At 38.5% G+C, this 22300-nt stretch overlaps 1 protein-coding gene across 1 annotated transcript; it reads right to left on the bottom strand.

Annotated features, from left to right (window-relative positions):
• Positions 1–18675: 18675 nt before the first annotated feature.
• LOC131271267 (uncharacterized) lies at positions 18676–21473 on the bottom strand. Its single transcript, XM_058272677.1, has 2 exons — positions 21359–21473; positions 18676–20645 (listed from the first exon to the last, which is right to left on the bottom strand). The coding sequence occupies exons 1-2, from the start codon at positions 21471–21473 to the stop codon at positions 18676–18678; spliced, it is 2085 nt and encodes a 694-aa protein (XP_058128660.1).
• Positions 21474–22300: the final 827 nt, after the last annotated feature.

Here is a 22300-nt window from a genome sequence, read left to right on the forward strand (position 1 = left end):
CGTTTTTTGATGTTCCGGTGTAGTTTTGTATGGAAATGTTCTGCAGCGGAAACGTTTTTTGATGTTCCGGTATAGTTTTGTATGGAAATGTTCTGCAGCGGAAACGTTTTTTGATGTTCCGTTAAAGTTTTGTATGGAAATGTTCTGCAGCGGAAACGTTTTTTGATGTTCCGGTATAGTTTTGTATGGAAATGTTCTGCAGCGGAAACGTTTTTTGATGTTCCGTTAAAGTTTTGTATGGAAATGTTCTGCAGCGGAAACGTTTTTTGATGTTGCGGTGTAGTTTTGTATGGAAATGTTCTGCAGCGGAAACGTTTTTTGATGTTCCGGTGTAGTTTTGTATAGAAATGTTCTGCAGCGGAAACGTTTTTTGATGTTCCGGTATAGTTTTGTATGGAAATGTTCTGCAGCGGAAACGTTTTTTGATGTTCCGGTATAGTTTTGTATGGAAATGTTCTGCAGCGGAAACGTTTTTTGATGTTCCGTTAAAGTTTTGTATGGAAATGTTCTGCAGCGGAAACGTTTTTTGATGTTCCGGTATAGTTTTGTATGGAAATGTTCTGCAGCGGAAACGTTTTTTGATGTTCCGTTAAAGTTTTGTATGGAAATGTTCTGCAGCGGAAACGTTTTTTGATGTTCTGCAACGGAAACGTTTTTTGATGTTCCGGTGTAGTTTTGTATGGAAATGTTCTGCAGCGGAAACGTTTTTTGATGTTCCGGTATAGTTTTGTATGGAAATGTTCTGCAGCGGAAACGTTTTTTGATGTTCCGGTGTAGTTTTGTATGGAAATGTTCTGCAGCGGAAACGTTTTTTGATGTTCCGGTATAGTTTTGTATGGAAATGTTCTGCAGCGGAAACGTTTTTTGATGTTCTGCAACGGAAACGTTTTTTGATGTTCCGGTGTAGTTTTGTATAGAAATGTTCTGCAGCGGAAACGTTTTTTGATGTTCCGTTAAAGTTTTGTATGGAAATGTTCTGCAGCGGAAACGTTTTTTGATGTTCCGTTAAAGTTTTGTATGGAAATGTTCTGCAGCGGAAACGTTTTTTGATGTTCCGGTATAGTTTTGTATGGAAATGTTCTGCAGCGGAAACGTTTTTTGATGTTCCGTTAAAGTTTTGTATGGAAATGTTCTGCAGCGGAAACGTTTTTTGATGTTGCGGTGTAGTTTTGTATGGAAATGTTCTGCAGCGGAAACGTTTTTTGATGTTCCGGTGTAGTTTTGTATGGAAATGTTCTGCAGCGGAAACGTTTTTTGATGTTCCGGTATAGTTTTGTATGGAAATGTTCTGCAGCGGAAACGTTTTTTGATGTTCCGGTGTAGTTTTGTATGGAAATGTTCTGCAGCGGAAACGTTTTTTGATGTTCCGGTATAGTTTTGTATGGAAATGTTCTGCAGCGGAAACGTTTTTTGATGTTCCGGTGTAGTTTTGTATGGAAATGTTCTGCAGCGGAAACGTTTTTTGATGTTCCGTTAAAGTTTTGTATGGAAATGTTCTGCAGCGGAAACGTTTTTTGATGTTCCGGTGTAGTTTTGTATGGAAATGTTCTGCAGCGGAAACGTTTTTTGATGTTCCGGTATAGTTTTGTATGGAAATGTTCTGCAGCGGAAACGTTTTTTGATGTTCCGGTATAGTTTTGTATGGAAATGTTCTGCAGCGGAAACGTTTTTTGATGTTCCGTTAAAGTTTTGTATGGAAATGTTCTGCAGCGGAAACGTTTTTTGATGTTCCGGTGTAGTTTTGTATGGAAATGTTCTGCAGCGGAAACGTTTTTTGATGTTCCGGTGTAGTTTTGTATAGAAATGTTCTGCAGCGGAAACGTTTTTTGATGTTCCGGTGTAGTTTTGTATGGAAATGTTCTGCAGCGGAAACGTTTTTTGATGTTCCGGTATAGTTTTGTATAGAAATGTTCTGCAGCGGAAACGTTTTTTGATGTTCCGGTGTAGTTTTGTATAGAAATGTTCTGCAGCGGAAACGTTTTTTGATGTTCCGGTGTAGTTTTGTATGGAAATGTTCTGCAGCGGAAACGTTTTTTGATGTTCCGGTGTAGTTTTGTATAGAAATGTTCTGCAGCGGAAACGTTTTTTGATGTTCCGGTATAGTTTTGTATGGAAATGTTCTGCAGCGGAAACGTTTTTTGATGTTCCGGTGTAGTTTTGTATGGAAATGTTCTGCAGCGGAAACGTTTTTTGATGTTCCGGTATAGTTTTGTATGGAAATGTTCTGCAGCGGAAACGTTTTTTGATGTTCCGGTGTAGTTTTGTATGGAAATGTTCTGCAGCGGAAACGTTTTTTGATGTTCCGTTAAAGTTTTGTATGGAAATGTTCTGCAGCGGAAACGTTTTTTGATGTTCCGGTGTAGTTTTGTATGGAAATGTTCTGCAGCGGAAACGTTTTTTGATGTTCCGGTATAGTTTTGTATGGAAATGTTCTGCAGCGGAAACGTTTTTTGATGTTCCGGTATAGTTTTGTATGGAAATGTTCTGCAGCGGAAACGTTTTTTGATGTTCCGTTAAAGTTTTGTATGGAAATGTTCTGCAGCGGAAACGTTTTTTGATGTTCCGGTGTAGTTTTGTATGGAAATGTTCTGCAGCGGAAACGTTTTTTGATGTTCCGGTGTAGTTTTGTATAGAAATGTTCTGCAGCGGAAACGTTTTTTGATGTTCCGGTATAGTTTTGTATGGAAATGTTCTGCAGCGGAAACGTTTTTTGATGTTCCGTTAAAGTTTTGTATGGAAATGTTCTGCAGCGGAAACGTTTTTTGATGTTGCGGTGTAGTTTTGTATGGAAATGTTCTGCAGCGGAAACGTTTTTTGATGTTCCGGTGTAGTTTTGTATAGAAATGTTCTGCAGCGGAAATGTTTTTTGATGTTCCGTTAAAGTTTTGTATGGAAATGTTCTGCAGCGGAAACGTTTTTTGATGTTCCGTTAAAGTTTTGTATGGAAATGTTCTGCAGCGGAAACGTTTTTTGATGTTCCGGTGTAGTTTTGTATGGAAATGTTCTGCAGCGGAAACGTTTTTTGCTGTTCCGGTATAGTTTTGTATGGAAATGTTCTGCAGCGGAAACGTTTTTTGATGTTCCGGTATAGTTTTGTATGGAAATGTTCTGCAGCGGAAACGTTTTTTGATGTTCCGGTATAGTTTTGTATGGAAATGTTCTGCAACGGAAAAGTTTTTTGATGTTCCGGTGTAGTTTTGTATGGAAATGTTCTGCAGCGGAAACGTTTTTTGATGTTCCGATATAGTTTTGTATGGAAATGTTCTGCAGCGGAAACGTTTTTTGATGTTCCGGTATAGTTTTGTATGGAAATGTTCTGCAGCGGAAACGTTTTCGGATGTTCCGGTGTAGTTTTGTATAGAAATGTTCTGCAGCGGAAATGTTTGTTGATGTTCCGTTAAAGTTTCGTATGGAAATGTTCTGCAGCGGAAACGTTTTTTGATGTTCCGGTGTAGTTTTGTATGGAAATGTTCTGCAGCGGAAACGTTTTTTGATGTTCCGGTGTAGTTTTGTATGGAAATGTTCTGCAGCGGAAACGTTTTTTGATGTTCCGGTGTAGTTTTGTATAGAAATGTTCTGCAGCGGAAATGTTTTTTGATGTTCCGTTAAAGTTTTGTATGGAAATGTTCTGCAGCGGAAACGTTTTTTGATGTTCCGTTAAAGTTTTGTATGGAAATGTTCTGCAGCGGAAACGTTTTTTGATGTTCCGGTGTAGTTTTGTATAGAAATGTTCTGCAGCGGAAACGTTTTTTGATGTTCCGGTATAGTTTTGTATGGAAATGTTCTGCAACGGAAAAGTTTTTTGATGTTCCGGTGTAGTTTTGTATGGAAATGTTCTGCAGCGGAAACGTTTTTTGATGTTCCGGTATAGTTTTGTATGGAAATGTTCTGCAGCGGAAACGTTTTTTGATGTTCCGGTGTAGTTTTGTATAGAAATGTTCTGCAGCGGAAATGTTTTTTGATGTTCCGTTAAAGTTTTGTATGGAAATGTTCTGCAGCGGAAACGTTTTTTGATGTTCCGTTAAAGTTTTGTATGGAAATGTTCTGCAGCGGAAACGTTTTTTGATGTTCCGTTAAAGTTTTGTATGGAAATGTTCTGCAGCGGAAACGTTTTTTGATGTTCCGTTAAAGTTTTGTATGGAAATGTTCTGCAGCGGAAACGTTTTTTGATGTTCCGTTAAAGTTTTGTATGGAAATGTTCTGCAGCGGAAACGTTTTTTGATGTTCCGATATAGTTTTGTATGGAAATGTTCTGCAGCGGAAACGTTTTTTGATGTTCCGGTATAGTTTTGTATGGAAATGTTCTGCAACGGAAAAGTTTTTTGATGTTCCGGTGTAGTTTTGTATGGAAATGTTCTGCAGCGGAAACGTTTTTTGATGTTCCGGTATAGTTTTGTATGGAAATGTTCTGCAGCGGAAACGTTTTTTGATGTTCCGGTGTAGTTTTGTATAGAAATGTTCTGCAGCGGAAATGTTTTTTGATGTTCCGTTAAAGTTTTGTATGGAAATGTTCTGCAGCGGAAACGTTTTTTGATGTTCCGTTAAAGTTTTGTATGGAAATGTTCTGCAGCGGAAACGTTTTTTGATGTTCCGTTAAAGTTTTGTATGGAAATGTTCTGCAGCGGAAACGTTTTTTGATGTTCCGTTAAAGTTTTGTATGGAAATGTTCTGCAACGGAAAAGTTTTTTGATGTTCCGGTGTAGTTTTATATGGAAATGTTCTGCAGCGGAAACGTTTTCGGATGTTCCGGTGTAGTTTTGTATGGAAATGTTCTGCAGCGGAAACGTTTTTTGATGTTCCGGTGTAGTTTTGTATAGAAATGTTCTGCAGCGGAAATGTTTTTTGATGTTCCGTTAAAGTTTTGTATGGAAATGTTCCGCAGCGGAAACGTTTTTTGATGTTCCGTTAAAGTTTTGTATGGAAATGTTCTGCAGCGGAAACGTTTTTTGATGTTCCGTTAAAGTTTTGTATGGAAATGTTCTGCAGCGGAAACGTTTTTTGATGTTCCGGTGTAGTTTTGTATAGAAATGTTCTGCAGCGGAAACGTTTTTTGATGTTCCGGTATAGTTTTGTATGGAAATGTTCTGCAGCGGAAACGTTTTTTGATGTTCCGGTGTAGTTTTGTATGGAAATGTTCTGCAGCGGAAACGTTTTTTGATGTTCCGGTGTAGTTTTGTATAGAAATGTTCTGCAGCGGAAATGTTTTTTGATGTTCCGTTAAAGTTTTGTATGGAAATGTTCTGCAGCGGAAACGTTTTTTGATGTTCCGTTAAAGTTTTGTATGGAAATGTTCTGCAGCGGAAACGTTTTTTGATGTTCCGTTAAAGTTTTGTATGGAAATGTTCTGCAGCGGAAACGTTTTTTGATGTTCCGGTGTAGTTTTGTATAGAAATGTTCTGCAGCGGAAACGTTTTTTGATGTTCCGGTATAGTTTTGTATGGAAATGTTCTGCAGCGGAAACGTTTTTTGATGTTCCGGTGTAGTTTTGTATGGAAATGTTCTGCAGCGGAAACGTTTTTTGATGTTCCGGTGTAGTTTTGTATAGAAATGTTCTGCAGCGGAAATGTTTTTTGATGTTCCGTTAAAGTTTTGTATGGAAATGTTCTGCAGCGGAAACGTTTTTTGATGTTCCGTTAAAGTTTTGTATGGAAATGTTCTGCAGCGGAAACGTTTTTTGATGTTCCGGTATAGTTTTGTATGGAAATGTTCTGCAGCGGAAACGTTTTTTGATGTTCCGGTGTAGTTTTGTATGGAAATGTTCTGCAGCGGAAACGTTTTTTGATGTTCCGGTATAGTTTTGTATGGAAATGTTCTGCAGCGGAAACGTTTTTTGATGTTCCGGTGTAGTTTTGTATGGAAATGTTCTGCAGCGGAAACGTTTTTTGATGTTCCGGTGTAGTTTTGTATGGAAATGTTCTGCAGCGGAAACGTTTTTTGATGTTCCGGTGTAGTTTTGTATGGAATTGTTCTGCAGCGGAAACGTTTTTTGATGTTCCGGTGTAGTTTTGTATGGAAATGTTCTGCAGCGGAAACGTTTTTTGATGTTCCGGTGTAGTTTTGTATGGAAATGTTCTGCAGCGGAAACGTTTTTTGATGTTCCGGTGTGGTTTTGTATGGAAATGTTCTGCAGCGGAAACGTTTTTTGATGTTCCGGTATAGTTTTGTATGGAAATGTTCTGCAGCGGAAACGTTTTTTGATGTTCCGGTGTAGTTTTGTATAGAAATGTTCTGCAGCGGAAATGTTTTTTGATGTTCCGTTAAAGTTTTGTATGGAAATGTTCTGCAGCGGAAACGTTTTTTGATGTTCCGTTAAAGTTTTGTATGGAAATGTTCTGCAGCGGAAACGTTTTTTGATGTTCCGGTGTAGTTTTGTATGGAAATGTTCTGCAGCGGAAACGTTTTCGGATGTTCCGGTGTAGTTTTGTATGGAAATGTTCTGCAGCGGAAACGTTTTTTGATGTTCCGGTGTAGTTTTGTATAGAAATGTTCTGCAGCGGAAACGTTTTTTGATGTTCCGGTGTAGTTTTGTATAGAAATGTTCTGCAGCGGAAAAGTTTTTTGATGTTCCGGTATAGTTTTGTATGGAAATGTTCTGCAGCGGAAACGTTTTTTGATGTTCCGGTATAGTTTTGTATGGAAATGTTCTGCAGCGGAAACGTTTTTTGATGTTCCGGTATAGTTTTGTATGGAAATGTTCTGCGGAAACGTTTTCGGATGTTCCGGTGTAGTTTTGTATAGAAATGTTCTGCAGCGGAAACGTTTTTTGATGTTCCGGTGTAGTTTTGTATAGAAATGTTCTGCAGCGGAAATGTTTTTTGATGTTCCGTTAAAGTTTTGTATGGAAATGTTCTGCAGCGGAAACGTTTTTTGATGTTCCGGTGTAGTTTTGTATAGAAATGTTCTGCAGCGGAAAAGTTTTTTGATGTTCCGGTATAGTTTTGTATGGAAATGTTCTGCGGAAACGTTTTCGGATGTTCCGGTGTAGTTTTGTATAGAAATGTTCTGCAGCGGAAACGTTTTCGGATGTTCCGGTGTAGTTTTGTATGGAAATGTTCTGCAGCGGAAACGTTTTTTGATGTTCTGGTGTAGTTTTGTATAGAAATGTTCTGCAGCGGAAACGTTTTTTGATGTTCCGGTGTAGTTTTGTATAGAAATGTTCTGCAGCGGAAACGTTTTTTGATGTTCCGGTATAGTTTTGTATGGAAATGTTCTGCAGCGGAAACGTTTTTTGATGTTCCGGTATAGTTTTGTATGGAAATGTTCTGCAGCGGAAACGTTTTTTGATGTTCCGGTATAGTTTTGTATGGAAATGTTCTGCGGAAACGTTTTCGGATGTTCCGGTGTAGTTTTGTATAGAAATGTTCTGCAGCGGAAACGTTTTCGGATGTTCCGGTGTAGTTTTGTATGGAAATGTTCTGCAGCGGAAACGTTTTTTGATGTTCTGGTGTAGTTTTGTATAGAAATGTTCTGCAGCGGAAACGTTTTTTGATGTTCCGGTGTAGTTTTGTATAGAAATGTTCTGCAGCGGAAACGTTTTTTGATGTTCCGGTGTAGTTTTGTATGGAAATGTTCTGCAGCGGAAACGTTTTTTGATGTTCCGGTGTAGTTTTGTATGGAAATGTTCTGCAGCGGAAACGTTTTTTGATGTTCCGGTATAGTTTTGTATGGAAATGTTCTGCAGCGGAAACGTTTTCGGATGTTCCGGTGTAGTTTTGTATAGAAATGTTCTGCAGCGGAAACGTTTTTTGATGTTCCGGTGTAGTTTTGTATAGAAATGTTCTGCAGCGGAAATGTTTTTTGATGTTCCGTTAAAGTTTTGTATGGAAATGTTCTGCAGCGGAAACGTTTTTTGATGTTCCGGTGTAGTTTTGTATAGAAATGTTCTGCAACAGAAAAGTTTTTTGATGTTCCGGTGTAGTTTTGTATGGAAATGTTCTGCGGAAACGTTTTCGGATGTTCCGGTGTAGTTTTGTATAGAAATGTTCTGCAGCGGAAACGTTTTTTGATGTTCCGGTGTAGTTTTGTATGGAAATGTTCTGCAGCGGAAACGTTTTTTGATGTTCCGGTGTAGTTTTGTATAGAAATGTTCTGCAGCGGAAACGTTTTTTGATGTTCCGGTGTAGTTTTGTATAGAAATGTTCTGCAGCGGAAACGTTTTTTGATGTTCCGGTATAGTTTTGTATGGAAATGTTCTGCAGCGGAAACGTTTTTTGATGTTCCGGTATAGTTTTGTATGGAAATGTTCTGCAGCGGAAACGTTTTTTGATGTTCCGGTATAGTTTTGTATGGAAATGTTCTGCAGCGGAAACGTTTTTTGATGTTCTGCAACGGAAAAGTTTTTTGATGTTCCGGTGTAGTTTTGTATGGAAATGTTCTGCGGAAACGTTTTCGGATGTTCCGGTGTAGTTTTGTATAGAAATGTTCTGCAGCGGAAACGTTTTTTGATGTTCCGGTGTAGTTTTGTATAGAAATGTTCTGCAGCGGAAACGTTTTTTGATGTTCCGGTATAGTTTTGTATGGAAATGTTCTGCAGCGGAAACGTTTTCGGATGTTCCGGTGTAGTTTTGTAAAGAAATGTTCTGCAGCGGAAATGTTTTTTGATGTTCCGTTAAAGTTTTGTATGGAAATGTTCTGCAGCGGAAACGTTTTTTGATGTTCTGCAACGGAAAAGTTTTTTGATGTTCCGGTGTAGTTTTGTATGGAAATGTTCTGCGGAAACGTTTTCGGATGTTCCGGTGTAGTTTTGTATAGAAATGTTCTGCAGCGGAAACGTTTTTTGATGTTCCGGTGTAGTTTTGTATAGAAATGTTCTGCAGCGGAAAAGTTTTTTGATGTTCCGGTATAGTTTTGTATGGAAATGTTCTGCAGCGGAAACGTTTTTTGATGTTCCGGTGTGGTTTTGTATGGAAATGTTCTGCAGCGGAAACGTTTTTTGATGTTCCGGTATAGTTTTGTATGGAAATGTTCTGCAGCGGAAACGTTTTTTGATGTTCCGGTATAGTTTTGTATGGAAATGTTCTGCAGCGGAAACGTTTTCGGATGTTCCGGTGTAGTTTTGTAAAGAAATGTTCTGCAGCGGAAATGTTTTTTGATGTTCCGTTAAAGTTTTGTATGGAAATGTTCTGCAGCGGAAACGTTTTTTGATGTTCTGCAACGGAAAAGTTTTTTGATGTTCCGGTGTAGTTTTGTATGGAAATGTTCTGCAGCGGAAACGTTTTTTGATGTTCCGGTATAGTTTTGTATGGAAATGTTCTGCAGCGGAAACGTTTTTTGATGTTCCGGTATAGTTTTGTATGGAAATGTTCTGCAGCGGAAACGTTTTCGGATGTTCCGGTGTAGTTTTGTATGGAAATGTTCTGCAGCGGAAACGTTTTTTGATGTTCCGGTGTGGTTTTGTATGGAAATGTTCTGCAGCGGAAATGTTTTTTGATGTTCCGTTAAAGTTTTGTATGGAAATGTTCTGCAGCGGAAACGTTTTTTGATGTTCCGGTGTAGTTTTGTATGGAAATGTTCTGCAGCGGAAACGTTTTTTGATGTTCCGATATAGTTTTGTATGGAAATGTTCTGCAGCGGAAACGTTTTTTGATGTTCCGGTGTAGTTTTGTATGGAAATGTTCTGCTGCGGAAACGTTTTTTGATGTTCCGGTGTGGTATTGTATGGAAATGTTCTGCAGCGGAAACGTTTTTTGATGTTCCGGTGTAGTTTTGTATGGAAATGTTCTGCAGCGGAAACGTTTTTTGATGTTCCGGTATAGTTTTGTATGGAAATGTTCTGCAGCGGAAACGTTTTTTGATGTTCCGGTGTAGTTTTGTATAGAAATGTTCTGCAGCGGAAATGTTTTTTGATGTTCCGTTAAAGTTTTGTATGGAAATGTTCTGCAGCGGAAACGTTTTTTGATGTTCTGCAACGGAAAAGTTTTTTGATGTTCCGGTGTAGTTTTGTATGGAAATGTTCTGCAGCGGAAACGTTTTTTGATGTTCCGATATAGTTTTGTATGGAAATGTTCTGCAGCGGAAACGTTTTTTGATGTTCCGGTATAGTTTTGTATGGAAATGTTCTGCAGCGGAAACGTTTTTTGATGTTCCGGTATAGTTTTGTATGGAAATGTTCTGCAGCGGAAACGTTTTCGGATGTTCCGGTGTAGTTTTGTATGGAAATGTTCTGCAGCGGAAACGTTTTTTGATGTTCCGGTGTGGTTTTGTATGGAAATGTTCTGCAGCGGAAATGTTTTTTGATGTTCCGTTAAAGTTTTGTATGGAAATGTTCTGCAGCGGAAACGTTTTTTGATGTTCCGGTGTAGTTTTGTATGGAAATGTTCTGCAGCGGAAACGTTTTTTGATGTTCCGATATAGTTTTGTATGGAAATGTTCTGCAGCGGAAACGTTTTTTGATGTTCCGGTGTGGTTTTGTATGGAAATGTTCTGCAGCGGAAACGTTTTTTGATGTTCCGGTATAGTTTTGTATGGAAATGTTCTGCAGCGGAAACGTTTTTTGATGTTCCGGTGTAGTTTTGTATGGAAATGTTCTGCAGCGGAAACGTTTTTTGATGTTCCGGTGTAGTTTTGTATAGAAATGTTCTGCAGCGGAAATGTTTTTTGATGTTCCGTTAAAGTTTTGTATGGAAATGTTCTGCAGCGGAAACGTTTTTTGATGTTCCGGTATAGTTTTGTATGGAAATGTTCTGCAGCGGAAACGTTTTTTGATGTTCCGGTATAGTTTTGTATGGAAATGTTCTGCAGCGGAAACGTTTTTTGATGTTCCGGTGTGGTTTTGTATGGAAATGTTCTGCAGCGGAAACGTTTTTTGATGTTCCGGTATAGTTTTGTATGGAAATGTTCTGCAGCGGAAACGTTTTTTGATGTTCCGGTGTGGTTTTGTATGGAAATGTTCTGCAGCGGAAACGTTTTTTGATGTTCCGTTAAAGTTTTGTATGGAAATGTTCTGCAGCGGAAACGTTTTTTGATGTTCCGGTATAGTTTTGTATGGAAATGTTCTGCAGCGGAAACGTTTTTTGATGTTCCGGTATAGTTTTGTATGGAAATGTTCTGCAGCGGAAACGTTTTTTGATGTTCCGGTGTGGTTTTGTATGGAAATGTTCTGCAGCGGAAACGTTTTTTGATGTTCCGGTGTAGTTTTGTATGGAAATGTTCTGCAGCGGAAACGTTTTTTGATGTTCCGGTGTAGTTTTGTATGGAAATGTTCTGCAGCGGAAACGTTTTTTGATGTTCCGGTGTAGTTTTGTATAGAAATGTTCTGCAGCGGAAATGTTTTTTGATGTTCCGTTAAAGTTTTGTATGGAAATGTTCTGCAGCGGAAACGTTTTTTGATGTTCCGTTAAAGTTTTGTATGGAAATGTTCTGCAGCGGAAACGTTTTTTGATGTTCCGGTATAGTTTTGTATGGAAATGTTCTGCAGCGGAAACGTTTTTTGATGTTCCGGTATAGTTTTGTATGGAAATGTTCTGCAGCGGAAACGTTTTTTGATGTTCCGGTGTGGTTTTGTATGGAAATGTTCTGCAGCGGAAACGTTTTTTGATGTTCCGGTATAGTTTTGTATGGAAATGTTCTGCAGCGGAAACGTTTTTTGATGTTCCGGTATAGTTTTGTATGGAAATGTTCTGCAGCGGAAACGTTTTTTGATGTTCCGGTATAGTTTTGTATGGAAATGTTCTGCGGAAACGTTTTCGGATGTTCCGGTGTAGTTTTGTATAGAAATGTTCTGCAGCGGAAACGTTTTCGGATGTTCCGGTGTAGTTTTGTATGGAAATGTTCTGCAGCGGAAACGTTTTTTGATGTTCCGGTGTAGTTTTGTATAGAAATGTTCTGCAGCGGAAACGTTTTTTGATGTTCCGGTGTAGTTTTGTATAGAAATGTTCTGCAGCGGAAACGTTTTTTGATGTTCCGGTGTGGTTTTGTATGGAAATGTTCTGCAGCGGAAATGTTTTTTGATGTTCCGTTAAAGTTTTGTATGGAAATGTTCTGCAGCGGAAACGTTTTTTGATGTTCCGGTGTAGTTTTGTATGGAAATGTTCTGCAGCGGAAACGTTTTTTGATGTTCCGATATAGTTTTGTATGGAAATGTTCTGCAGCGGAAACGTTTTTTGATGTTCCGGTATAGTTTTGTATGGAAATGTTCTGCAGCGGAAACGTTTTTTGATGTTCCGGTTTAGTTTTGTATGGAAATGTTCTGCAGCGGAAACGTTTTTTGATGTTCCGGTATAGTTTTGTATGGAAATGTTCTGCGGCGGTAACGTTTTTTGATGTTCCGGTATAGTTTTGTATGGAAATGTTCTGCAGCGGAAACGTTTTTTGATGTTCCGGTTTAGTTTTGTATGGAAATGTTCTGCAGCGGAAACGTTTTTTGATGTTCCGGTATAGTTTTGTATGGAAATGTTCTGCAGCGGAAACGTTTTTTGATGTTCCGGTTTAGTTTTGTATGGAAATGTTCTGCAGCGGAAACGTTTTTTGATGTTCCGGTATAGTTTTGTATGGAAATGTTCTGCAGCGGTAACGTTTTTTGATGTTCCGGTATAGTCTTGTATGGAAATGTTTTGCAGCGGAAACGTTTTTTGATGTTCCGGTATAGTTTTGTATGGAAATGTTCTGCAGCGGAAACGTTTTTTGATGTTCCGGTATAGTTTTGTATGGAAATGTTCTGCAGCGGAAACGTTTTTTGATGTTCCGGTATAGTTTTGTATGGAAATGTTCTGCAGCGGTAACGTTTTTTGATGTTCCGGTTTAGTTTTGTATGGAAATGTTCTGCAGCGGAAACGTTTTTTGATGTTCCGTTAAAGTTTTGTATGGAAATGTTCTGCTGCGGAAACGTTTTTTGATGTTCCGTTAAAGTTTTGTATGGAAATGTTCTGCTGCGGTAACGTTTTTTGATGTTCCGGTATAGTCTTGTATGGAAATGTTTTGCAGCGGAAACGTTTTTTGATGTTCCGGTATAGTTTTGTATGGAAATGTTCTGCAGCGGAAACGTTTTTTGATGTTCCGGTATAGTTTTGTATGGAAATGTTCTGCAGCGGAAACGTTTTTTGATGTTCCGGTATAGTTTTGTATGGAAATGTTCTGCAGCGGTAACGTTTTTTGATGTTCCGGTTTAGTTTTGTATGGAAATGTTCTGCTGCGGAAACGTTTTTTGATGTTCCGTTAAAGTTTTGTATGGAAATGTTCTGCTGCGGAAACGTTTTTTGATGTTCCGGTATAGTTTTGTATGGAAATGTTTTGCTGCGGAAACGTTTTTTGATGTTCCGGTATAGTTTTGTATGGAAATGTTCTGCAGCGGTAACGTTTTTTGATGTTCCGGTGTAATTTTGTATGGAAATGTTCTGCAGCGGAAACGTTTTTTGATGTTCCGATGTAGTTTTGTATGGAAATGTTCTGCAGCGGAAACGTTTTTTGATGTTCCGGTATAGTTTTGTATGGAAATGTTCTGCAGCGGAAACGTTTTTTGATGTTCCGGTATAGTTTTGTATGGAAATGTTCTGCAGCGGTAACGTTTTTTGATGTTCCGGTATAGTTTTGTATGGAAATGTTCTGCAGCGGAAACGTTTTTTGATGTTCCGGTTTAGTTTTGTATGGAAATGTTCTGCAGCGGAAACGTTTTTTGATGTTCCGGTATAGTTTTGTATGGAAATGTTCTGCGGCGGTAACGTTTTTTGATGTTCCGGTATAGTTTTGTATGGAAATGTTCTGCAGCGGAAACGTTTTTTGATGTTCCGTTGTAGTTTTGTATGGAAATGTTCTGCAGCGGAAACGTTTTTTGATGTTCCGGTATAGTTTTGTATGGAAATGTTCTGCAGCGGAAACGTTTTTTGATGTTCCGGTTTAGTTTTGTATGGAAATGTTCTGCAGCGGAAACGTTTTTTGATGTTCCGGTATAGTTTTGTATGGAAATGTTCTGCAGCGGTAACGTTTTTTGATGTTCCGGTATAGTCTTGTATGGAAATGTTTTGCAGCGGAAACGTTTTTTGATGTTCCGGTATAGTTTTGTATGGAAATGTTTTGCTGCGGAAACGTTTTTTGATGTTCCGGTATAGTTTTGTATGGAAATGTTCTGCAGCGGAAACGTTTTTTGATGTTCCGGTATAGTTTTGTATGGAAATGTTCTGCAGCGGAAACGTTTTTTGATGTTCCGGTTTAGTTTTGTATGGAAATGTTCTGCAGCGGAAACGTTTTTTGATGTTCCGGTATAGTTTTGTATGGAAATGTTCTGCGGCGGTAACGTTTTTTGATGTTCCGGTATAGTTTTGTATGGAAATGTTCTGCAGCGGAAACGTTTTTTGATGTTCCGATGTAGTTTTGTATGGAAATGTTCTGCAGCGGAAACGTTTTTTGATGTTCCGGTATAGTTTTGTATGGAAATGTTCTGCAGCGGAAACGTTTTTTGATGTTCCGGTTTAGTTTTGTATGGAAATGTTCTGCAGCGGAAACGTTTTTTGATGTTCCGGTATAGTTTTGTATGGAAATGTTCTGCAGCGGTAACGTTTTTTGATGTTCCGGTATAGTCTTGTATGGAAATGTTTTGCAGCGGAAACGTTTTTTGATGTTCCGGTATAGTTTTGTATGGAAATGTTCTGCAGCGGAAACGTTTTTTGATGTTCCGGTATAGTTTTGTATGGAAATGTTCTGCAGCGGAAACGTTTTTTGATGTTCCGGTATAGTTTTGTATGGAAATGTTCTGCAGCGGTAACGTTTTTTGATGTTCCGGTTTAGTTTTGTATGGAAATGTTCTGCAGCGGAAACGTTTTTTGATGTTCCGTTAAAGTTTTGTATGGAAATGTTCTGCAGCGGTAACGTTTTTTGATGTTCCGGTGTAATTTTGTATGGAAATGTTCTGCAGCGGAAACGTTTTTTGATGTTCCGATGTAGTTTTGTATGGAAATGTTCTGCAGCGGAAACGTTTTTTGATGTTCCGGTATAGTTTTGTATGGAAATGTTCTGCTGCGGAAACGTTTTTTGATGTTCCGTTAAAGTTTTGTATGGAAATGTTCTGCGGCGGTAACGTTTTTTGATGTTCCGGTATAGTTTTGTATGGAAATGTTTTGCAGCGGAAACGTTTTTTGATGTTCCGGTATAGTTTTGTATGGAAATGTTCTGCAGCGGTAACGTTTTTTGATGTTCCGGTGTAGTTTTGTATGGAAATGTTCTTCAGCGGAAACGTTTTTTGATGTTCCGGTATAGTTTTGTATGGAAATGGTCTGCAGCGGAAACGTTTTTTGATGTTCCGGTGTAGTTTTGTATGGAAATGTTCTGCAGCGGAAACGTTTTTTGATGTTCCGGTATAGATTTGTATGGGAATGTTCTGCAGCGGAAACGTTTTTTGATGTTCCGGTATAGTTTTGTATGGAAATGTTCTGCGGCGGTAACGTTTTTTGATGTTCCGGTATAGTTTTGTATGGAAATGTTCTGCAGCGGAAACGTTTTTTGATGTTCCGTTAAAGTTTTGTATGGAAATGTTCTGCTGCGGAAACGTTTTTTGATGTTCCGGTATAGTTTTGTATGGAAATGTTCTGCGGCGGTAACGTTTTTTGATGTTCCGGTATAGTTTTGTATGGAAATGTTTTGCAGCGGAAACGTTTTTTGATGTTCCGGTATAGTTTTGTATGGAAATGTTCTGCAGCGGTAACGTTTTTTGATGTTCCGGTGTAATTTTGTATGGAAATGTTCTGCAGCGGAAACGTTTTTTGATGTTCCGTTAAAGTTTTGTATGGAAATGTTTTGCAGCGGAAACGTTTTTTGATGTTCCGGTATAGATTTGTATGGGAATGTTCTGCAGCGGAAACGTTTTTTGATGTTCCGGTATAGTTTTGTATGGAAATGTTCTGCGGCGGTAACGTTTTTTGATGTTCCGGTATAGTTTTGTATGGAAATGTTCTGCAGCGGAAACGTTTTTTGATGTTCCGATGTAGTTTTGTATGGAAATGTTCTGCAGCGGAAACGTTTTTTGATGTTCCGGTATAGTTTTGTATGGAAATGTTCTGCTGCGGAAACGTTTTTTGATGTTCCGTTAAAGTTTTGTATGGAAATGTTCTGCTGCGGAAACGTTTTTTGATGTTCCGGTATAGTTTTGTATGGAAATGTTCTGCTGCGGAAACGTTTTTTGATGTTCCGGTATAGTTTTGTATGGAAATGTTTTGCAGCGGAAACGTTTTTTGATGTTCCGGTATAGTTTTGTATGGAAATGGTCTGCAGCGGAAACGTTTTTTGATGTTCCGGTGTAGTTTTGTATGGAAATGTTCTGCAGCGGAAACGTTTTTTGATGTTCCGGTGTGGTTTTGTATGGAAATGTTCTGCAGCGGAAACGTTTTTTGATGTTCCGGTGTAGTTTTGTATGGAAATGTTCTGCAGCGGAAACGTTTTTTGATGTTCCGGTGTAGTTTTGTATGGAATTGTTCTGCAGCGGAAACGTTTTTTGATGTTCCGGTGTAGTTTTGTATGGAAATGTTCTGCAGCGGAAACGTTTTTTGATGTTCCGGTGTAGTTTTGTATGGAATTGTTCTGCAGCGGAAACGTTTTTTGATGTTCCGGTGTAGTTTTGTATGGAAATGTTCTGCAGCGGAAACGTTTTTCGATGTCCCGATATAGTTTTGTATGGAAATGTTCTGCAGCGGAAACGTTTTTTGATGTTCCGGTGTAGTTTTGTATGGAATTGTTCTGCAGCGGAAACGTTTTTTGATGTTCCGATATAGTTTTGTATGGAAATGTTCTGCAGCGGAAACGTTTTTTGATGTTCCGGTGTAGTTTTGTATGGAATTGTTCTGCAGCGGAAACGTTTTTTGATGTTCCGGTGTAGTTTTGTATGGAATTGTTCTGCAGCCCCGCTAGACATGCAAGTGGCGATTTGTATACCAGACGCCCTGCTTTTGTTTCATTTGGCCTCTGGCCTGGGTTGAAATAGGACCGTTTTATTCCGTAGTAGGGCGTTTCGCCCGGAAGAAATTCGAGCATAATATGGTTGTGTGCGTGTGTTCCCCGACTATGTAGGTGTGTGAGTGTGCTCAGAAGCGTGGGAGTGTGTGGGTGTGCACAATTACTTACGTGTATTGGTGTGATATATCAACGGATTTCTTTGGAACAACATTATACTTTTCAACGATTTGCTTTATTTGTCAATCTTGTGTTTGGTGTGAGCAAGTGTAAAAACATTTTGTGCTGTTAAACGAAAGATTAAATGTGAGTTAGTGATGTTAAAAGTTAACCAAACAGTAGCTATGCTGGAGGTGAACCAACTAATGTAGATGATTTGTAATTACAGATGAATTTAGCCGACATAAACAACAATGGAAATGCCAACACCAAAAACATCAGAATGCTGCAGCTTTCTGTGGCAAGACTTCACGAAGACGTGAAAGATATCAAAAAGATGCTGGAACTGATGGTGCCAGGCAATTACAATTAATCTCAACCGTTTTTTGCTGCTACAACCCTTGAGGAGTTGGAGTCGCTAGAGAAAAACTTGAATATATCTACATATTTCGATAAGATAGTTTACCTTTTAAAACATAAGCTAGGAGATAGACAGGGACCGAGAGAGCGTGCAGGCCATAGCTTAAAAATGATCATAGAAGAAAAATTGTTAATTAAAGTGTCGTGGAGTGGAAGGGGGAAGTACGAGGAAAAAATTCCACTGGCTAAATACCGTATGGTGCTTCGCCTTATAAAAGAAGTAGCTTGTGGAGATGCAACAGAGAAAGATATAAAAGAATGGATTAAAATAAAGCTGCACCATACGGACAACTTTTTCAAAATTCAAAATAATAATCAAAATCAAGTTTAAGTTTTTTAGATTACGTTTAGGAAATGAATTAAAGTGATACAGTGAATTAAAAGGTGCTAAAAATGAACTTATAGCCAAGTATATTAGGACACAGGTAGTGTTAAGAAGAAGTTAGTTAGCGTTAAGTAATGAATTAAAATGTGACAAAAATGAAGTGATATAACTACCAAATACATGTATAAAGCTAAATGTAACATCACATCTTCCTCTTCGTCTGAATATAGTGGTTACGAATAACAAGTTCCATCTGAAGTCGTGTTGTTGGTGAGGTGCAGATTGGTGCTGAAAAACAAAAAATATGAATATTAGCCCCAAGTCGATTGTTTCAGGATAATTTTTTTTAATATTATACCTTTGTAATTGATGCAAGCTGTATTGTTGAATCAGTTGTGACACATCTGTTACTAGAAATATATATTTTAATTAAAACAACACAGGCAGATCATACTATATATATTCTAATGTAATAATAAGTTAATGACGATAAAATGATGATGCCCCACCTCTTTCCCGTGTCTAGATTGAGAAAGAAAATCGAAAGCAAAGGAATAAGTTGGAATTGTAATTTCAATACTAGACACTTCCACATATATTTTTTATCACCATTTTACCGTCACCAAAATCAAATAAAACTTTTTCTAAAGAAAGATCGAAGAACTTTTTCTAAAGAGCCTTTGAAAGAAAGATCCTACCACCTATATCATGCAAATAGCGCTACAAACTACAAACAATACTACAAAACTACAACTAACTAACAACTACAAAAATGGAAGATGCTTGTTTGGAAACGGAAGATGTTAGTAATTTCACAGCAAGTGACTGGTGCTACAAGTTAATGAAGAGATTAAGATGGCCAAAGATGGTGAGCAGAAAGTGATCGCAAGCAAATAATATTAGTTATTTATAAACGTGTGTAGAAGGGGAATAAATAATATGGGTGCTAGCGAACTATCGGAAAATTCATTAGCTTCAAAATAAACAAGAGGGCGGGGTGGTAAGTTAATCGGAACTAGTTTGCATTTAATTGATCCAGTTGTTAATCTTACTCTCCTCCAGGGGCTTAAAGATGTTAGTGTGTAGATATTTATTTCAGAAGAACAAATATTGAGTTCCGACACTTCATCTTCTAAGCGGCAATTAAAAAATGTCTCCTTACTTTCGTACAAGATACCAATAAGAGTGAGAGAATTAGTCGAAGACATTTCTCCTCTTAAAAATTTTACAATGCAATTTGATGTGGTCAAAAACCATTGATCCTTAAAATTTGGTGCCAAATCAAAACAAGACGTTACTTTCACTCCATGAACCGTCAAACGAGGATAATTCTTTTGACCCTGTTTAGGAGCTACATTTATTGATGCAAATTCCTTAGACCTGTCTGCTACTTGCTCCAAGCATTTAGAGCCTTTTCTTACACACCTTTTAAGAAACTGCAAATGGTTTTCAAAGTCGTACGCAGAGAAGTTTTCAAGTTGTCCATGTACTTGCACGTCTTCATACATATGAAGTAAATTATGGACGTTACTAGTCATATGTGTACGACCGTAATAGGTGGGAAAATCTTTCACAAATTTGGCTATTAATCTTCCAGCAACGGGCCATAAATGTTTGTAGGCAGAAGAAGAAAAAATAGTAACGCCACAAAAATAGTGAAGGTAATGGTTATATCCTTCATTGTGCATAAAATCTATGTATATAACAGGACTGATATAGTGTAAAAAAGATCTAAATTCAGTGCCTTTCCAAAAGTGAAGGGAATCTAGAGCCCGAAACGGTCTATTAATTTCACACGGCAATTTCGATTGATTTAAAAATTTTGAAATGTGCACCTTCTGGTCACTAGACCACCGATTAAAACTCGTCATTTTATGGGTTAAAAATCCCTGGAGCAACTTTCGACTAACACCTAAGTCAATCAAATGTAGTCGATCAGCAACCAGAAAATTTTTTATCATATCCAAATTTGCAACATCCTCTAGAGGCGTGCGGATTACTTTATGATGTGCTCTGTCTTCTCTAGCACGAAATCCAACATCCGTGCGGGGTGCTGCACCTACACCTTCAAAAATTACTTTATTTTCCGGCTGAACATGGATGCCCAGAGTAGAGCATTTAGTGCACCCATGTTTAGCCGAAAACGACATCACCGATTTAATAAAAGATCGCGCTGGCGAATCGGCTATAAATGCGCTAACGCATACTGACACTATTTTGCCAAAAAAATTTAGGCCAGTTAGTTGCAATTCATTCAACTCACAAACAAGTGGCCGCAAAAAACTCTCTAAGTTGTCGGGTTTTTTTTGACCACTAAATATACCGGCAACAAAAATGGGACAATCCTTCAATTCTTCAACTTTCACAAGTATTGGCCAAAATTGAGTTGATGAACTTTTAAAAAGAGGTAGCCCGTCAATACAAATTTGAAGCTTAAAATTCGTTGCCTCAGGAATGCCACCGTTGAAATAGTTTTTAAGGGCGACTTCAATTCCCTGGTACCAAAATTTTCCACCGGTTACTTTTTGAATTTCATGTGCAACTTTAGGAGTTCTCACAAGGGTTCGGGCATCTTTTGGAAGATCAGGATGACCGAACTTCCTTAAGATTGCCAGTAGCAAATTTAAAAAATTTCGAGAGAGTTGTCCTACTATTGCTATATAACGCAATGCCTCCATCAGGGTTTCAAATTCATCCACAAAACGATAGCCTTCGTCCCAAAACTCTTCACTTGTACTACTTGTGGTCGGAATGTCCGGAAGTTCCTCAACAACTTCAGAATCAACATTTTCTATATTATTGTTAGTAGCTACGTTTCCACTACCGCTACTCTCACCAACGCTATCCGAAGTGTTAATAACACCAACATCTAAAAAGAAAAGAAAGACAAAAAAATAAGAATTAGAAAAGGCTTTTTTGCTCTGCTAATATATGACGAACATATTTTAATAGCTTTATATTTTAACACATTGTAAATTCGATTACGGTACCACGGTTCACTTTACGTATGATTTATATCATATGTTATATCGTACACATTCCCAGCCGGTGACATCGGGTGGTCTGTTTGCTTCAGTTTCACAATATTGCAGAGTTTAACAAACGTTTGAATATGCTTTTTTATCGTTGACTATATTGGACACTTGCGACCGGTAAAGTATTAACAGGGCGCATAAATGTAGATCAGGAGGATCAACACCAGCGACGTACAATTAATTTTCACTCTCGGGCCGGTTTTGCGCTACTTGACGCCTTATACCGAAAACGTACCCACGCACGAAATTGAAAACCTATCACGATTAAATGCACACGATTTACAACACGATTTACCTATCACAAGTTTACCACCCATGTCTCAACGTTGTTTTAATACACTAAACATCTTTCCTCGGGCCAGGTTGTATCTAATGCACGTATAAACATTATTCCTTTATGCACTTTTTAATAATAACCGAACCGAAACCGGTAGTTCACAGTTCCACATATATCACTGGCTTCACATTTTTCGTACATTTTATAAATAAATATTGTATAAATAATTCATCACATTTGCTTTGCGATGTCGGCCATTGTTGAACTTACCTTCTTCCAGGCTACCCGTTGTCGGAGATATAATCTCCATCTCCGGTTCTACTTCCTGCTCAAGCTCCGCGATATATTGAAGTGCCTTTCTATATTTCGATGATCTTGATGCCATTTTAAGATGAATATTCTTCGTTCTACAATTAAAAGGAAAAATTAGTTTGTTCTGCTCTGCCTTCTTGATTGCTTCTCACCGCGTCACTGAACTTGTCAAATTGCCGGCCGAAGCGTCGAGCAATTCTTACACCAACACAAAGACAATGCACCTGTGTAAATACACGGGTAACTATTTTTCGCACACCATATTGGATCGAAGCAGAACGTTCATTACACAGAAGAGCAAGACAGAAAAAAATAGTCTGTATGAGTAACAAGGATGGCATGTTCAGTGTCTTGTGTACAAGGTGGAAAGTATAGGTCAGGGGTGGTTGCGGATGGCGGAAAGTACTCGAAATTGTCTAGCGGGTTGGATGTGTTTGTAGGTGGTTGGGAAGTACTTCGGATGTCATCCGATGATGCTCGGATGTGTTTGTAGGTGGTTGGGAAGTACTTCGCATGTCATCCGATGATGCTTGGATGTGTTTGTAGGTGGTTGGGAAGTACTTCGGATGTCATCCGATGATGCTCGGATGTGTTTGTAGGTGGTTGGGAAGTACTTCGGATGTCATCCGATGGTGCTCGGATGTGTTTGTAGGTGGTTGGGAAGTACTTCGCATGTCATCCGATGATGCTCGGATGTGTTTGTAGGTGGTTGGGAAGTACTTCGCATGTCATCCGATGATGCTCGGATGTGTTTGTAGGTGGTTGGGAAGTACTTCGCATGTCATCCGATGATGCTCGGATGTGTTTGTAGGTGGTTGGGAAGTACTTCGGATGTCATCCGATGATGCTCGGATGTGTTTGTAGGTGGTTGGGAAGTACTTCGAAGGTCATCCGATGATG

Source organism: Anopheles coustani, unplaced genomic scaffold (assembly GCF_943734705.1).
Source record: "Anopheles coustani unplaced genomic scaffold, idAnoCousDA_361_x.2 scaffold_19_ctg1, whole genome shotgun sequence".
Classification (NCBI taxonomy): domain Eukaryota; kingdom Metazoa; phylum Arthropoda; class Insecta; order Diptera; family Culicidae; genus Anopheles; species Anopheles coustani.

Excerpts from the sequence above, each read along its gene's own strand:
- LOC131271267 (XM_058272677.1), bottom strand. The coding sequence starts at position 21,473 with ATGGCATCAAGATCATCGAAATATAGAAAGGCACTTCAATATATCGCG. Across the intron at positions 20,646-21,358 it reads AACGGGTAGCCTGGAAGAAG|ATGTTGGTGTTATTAACACT; the intron begins GTAAGTTCAACA and ends TTTTCTTTTTAG.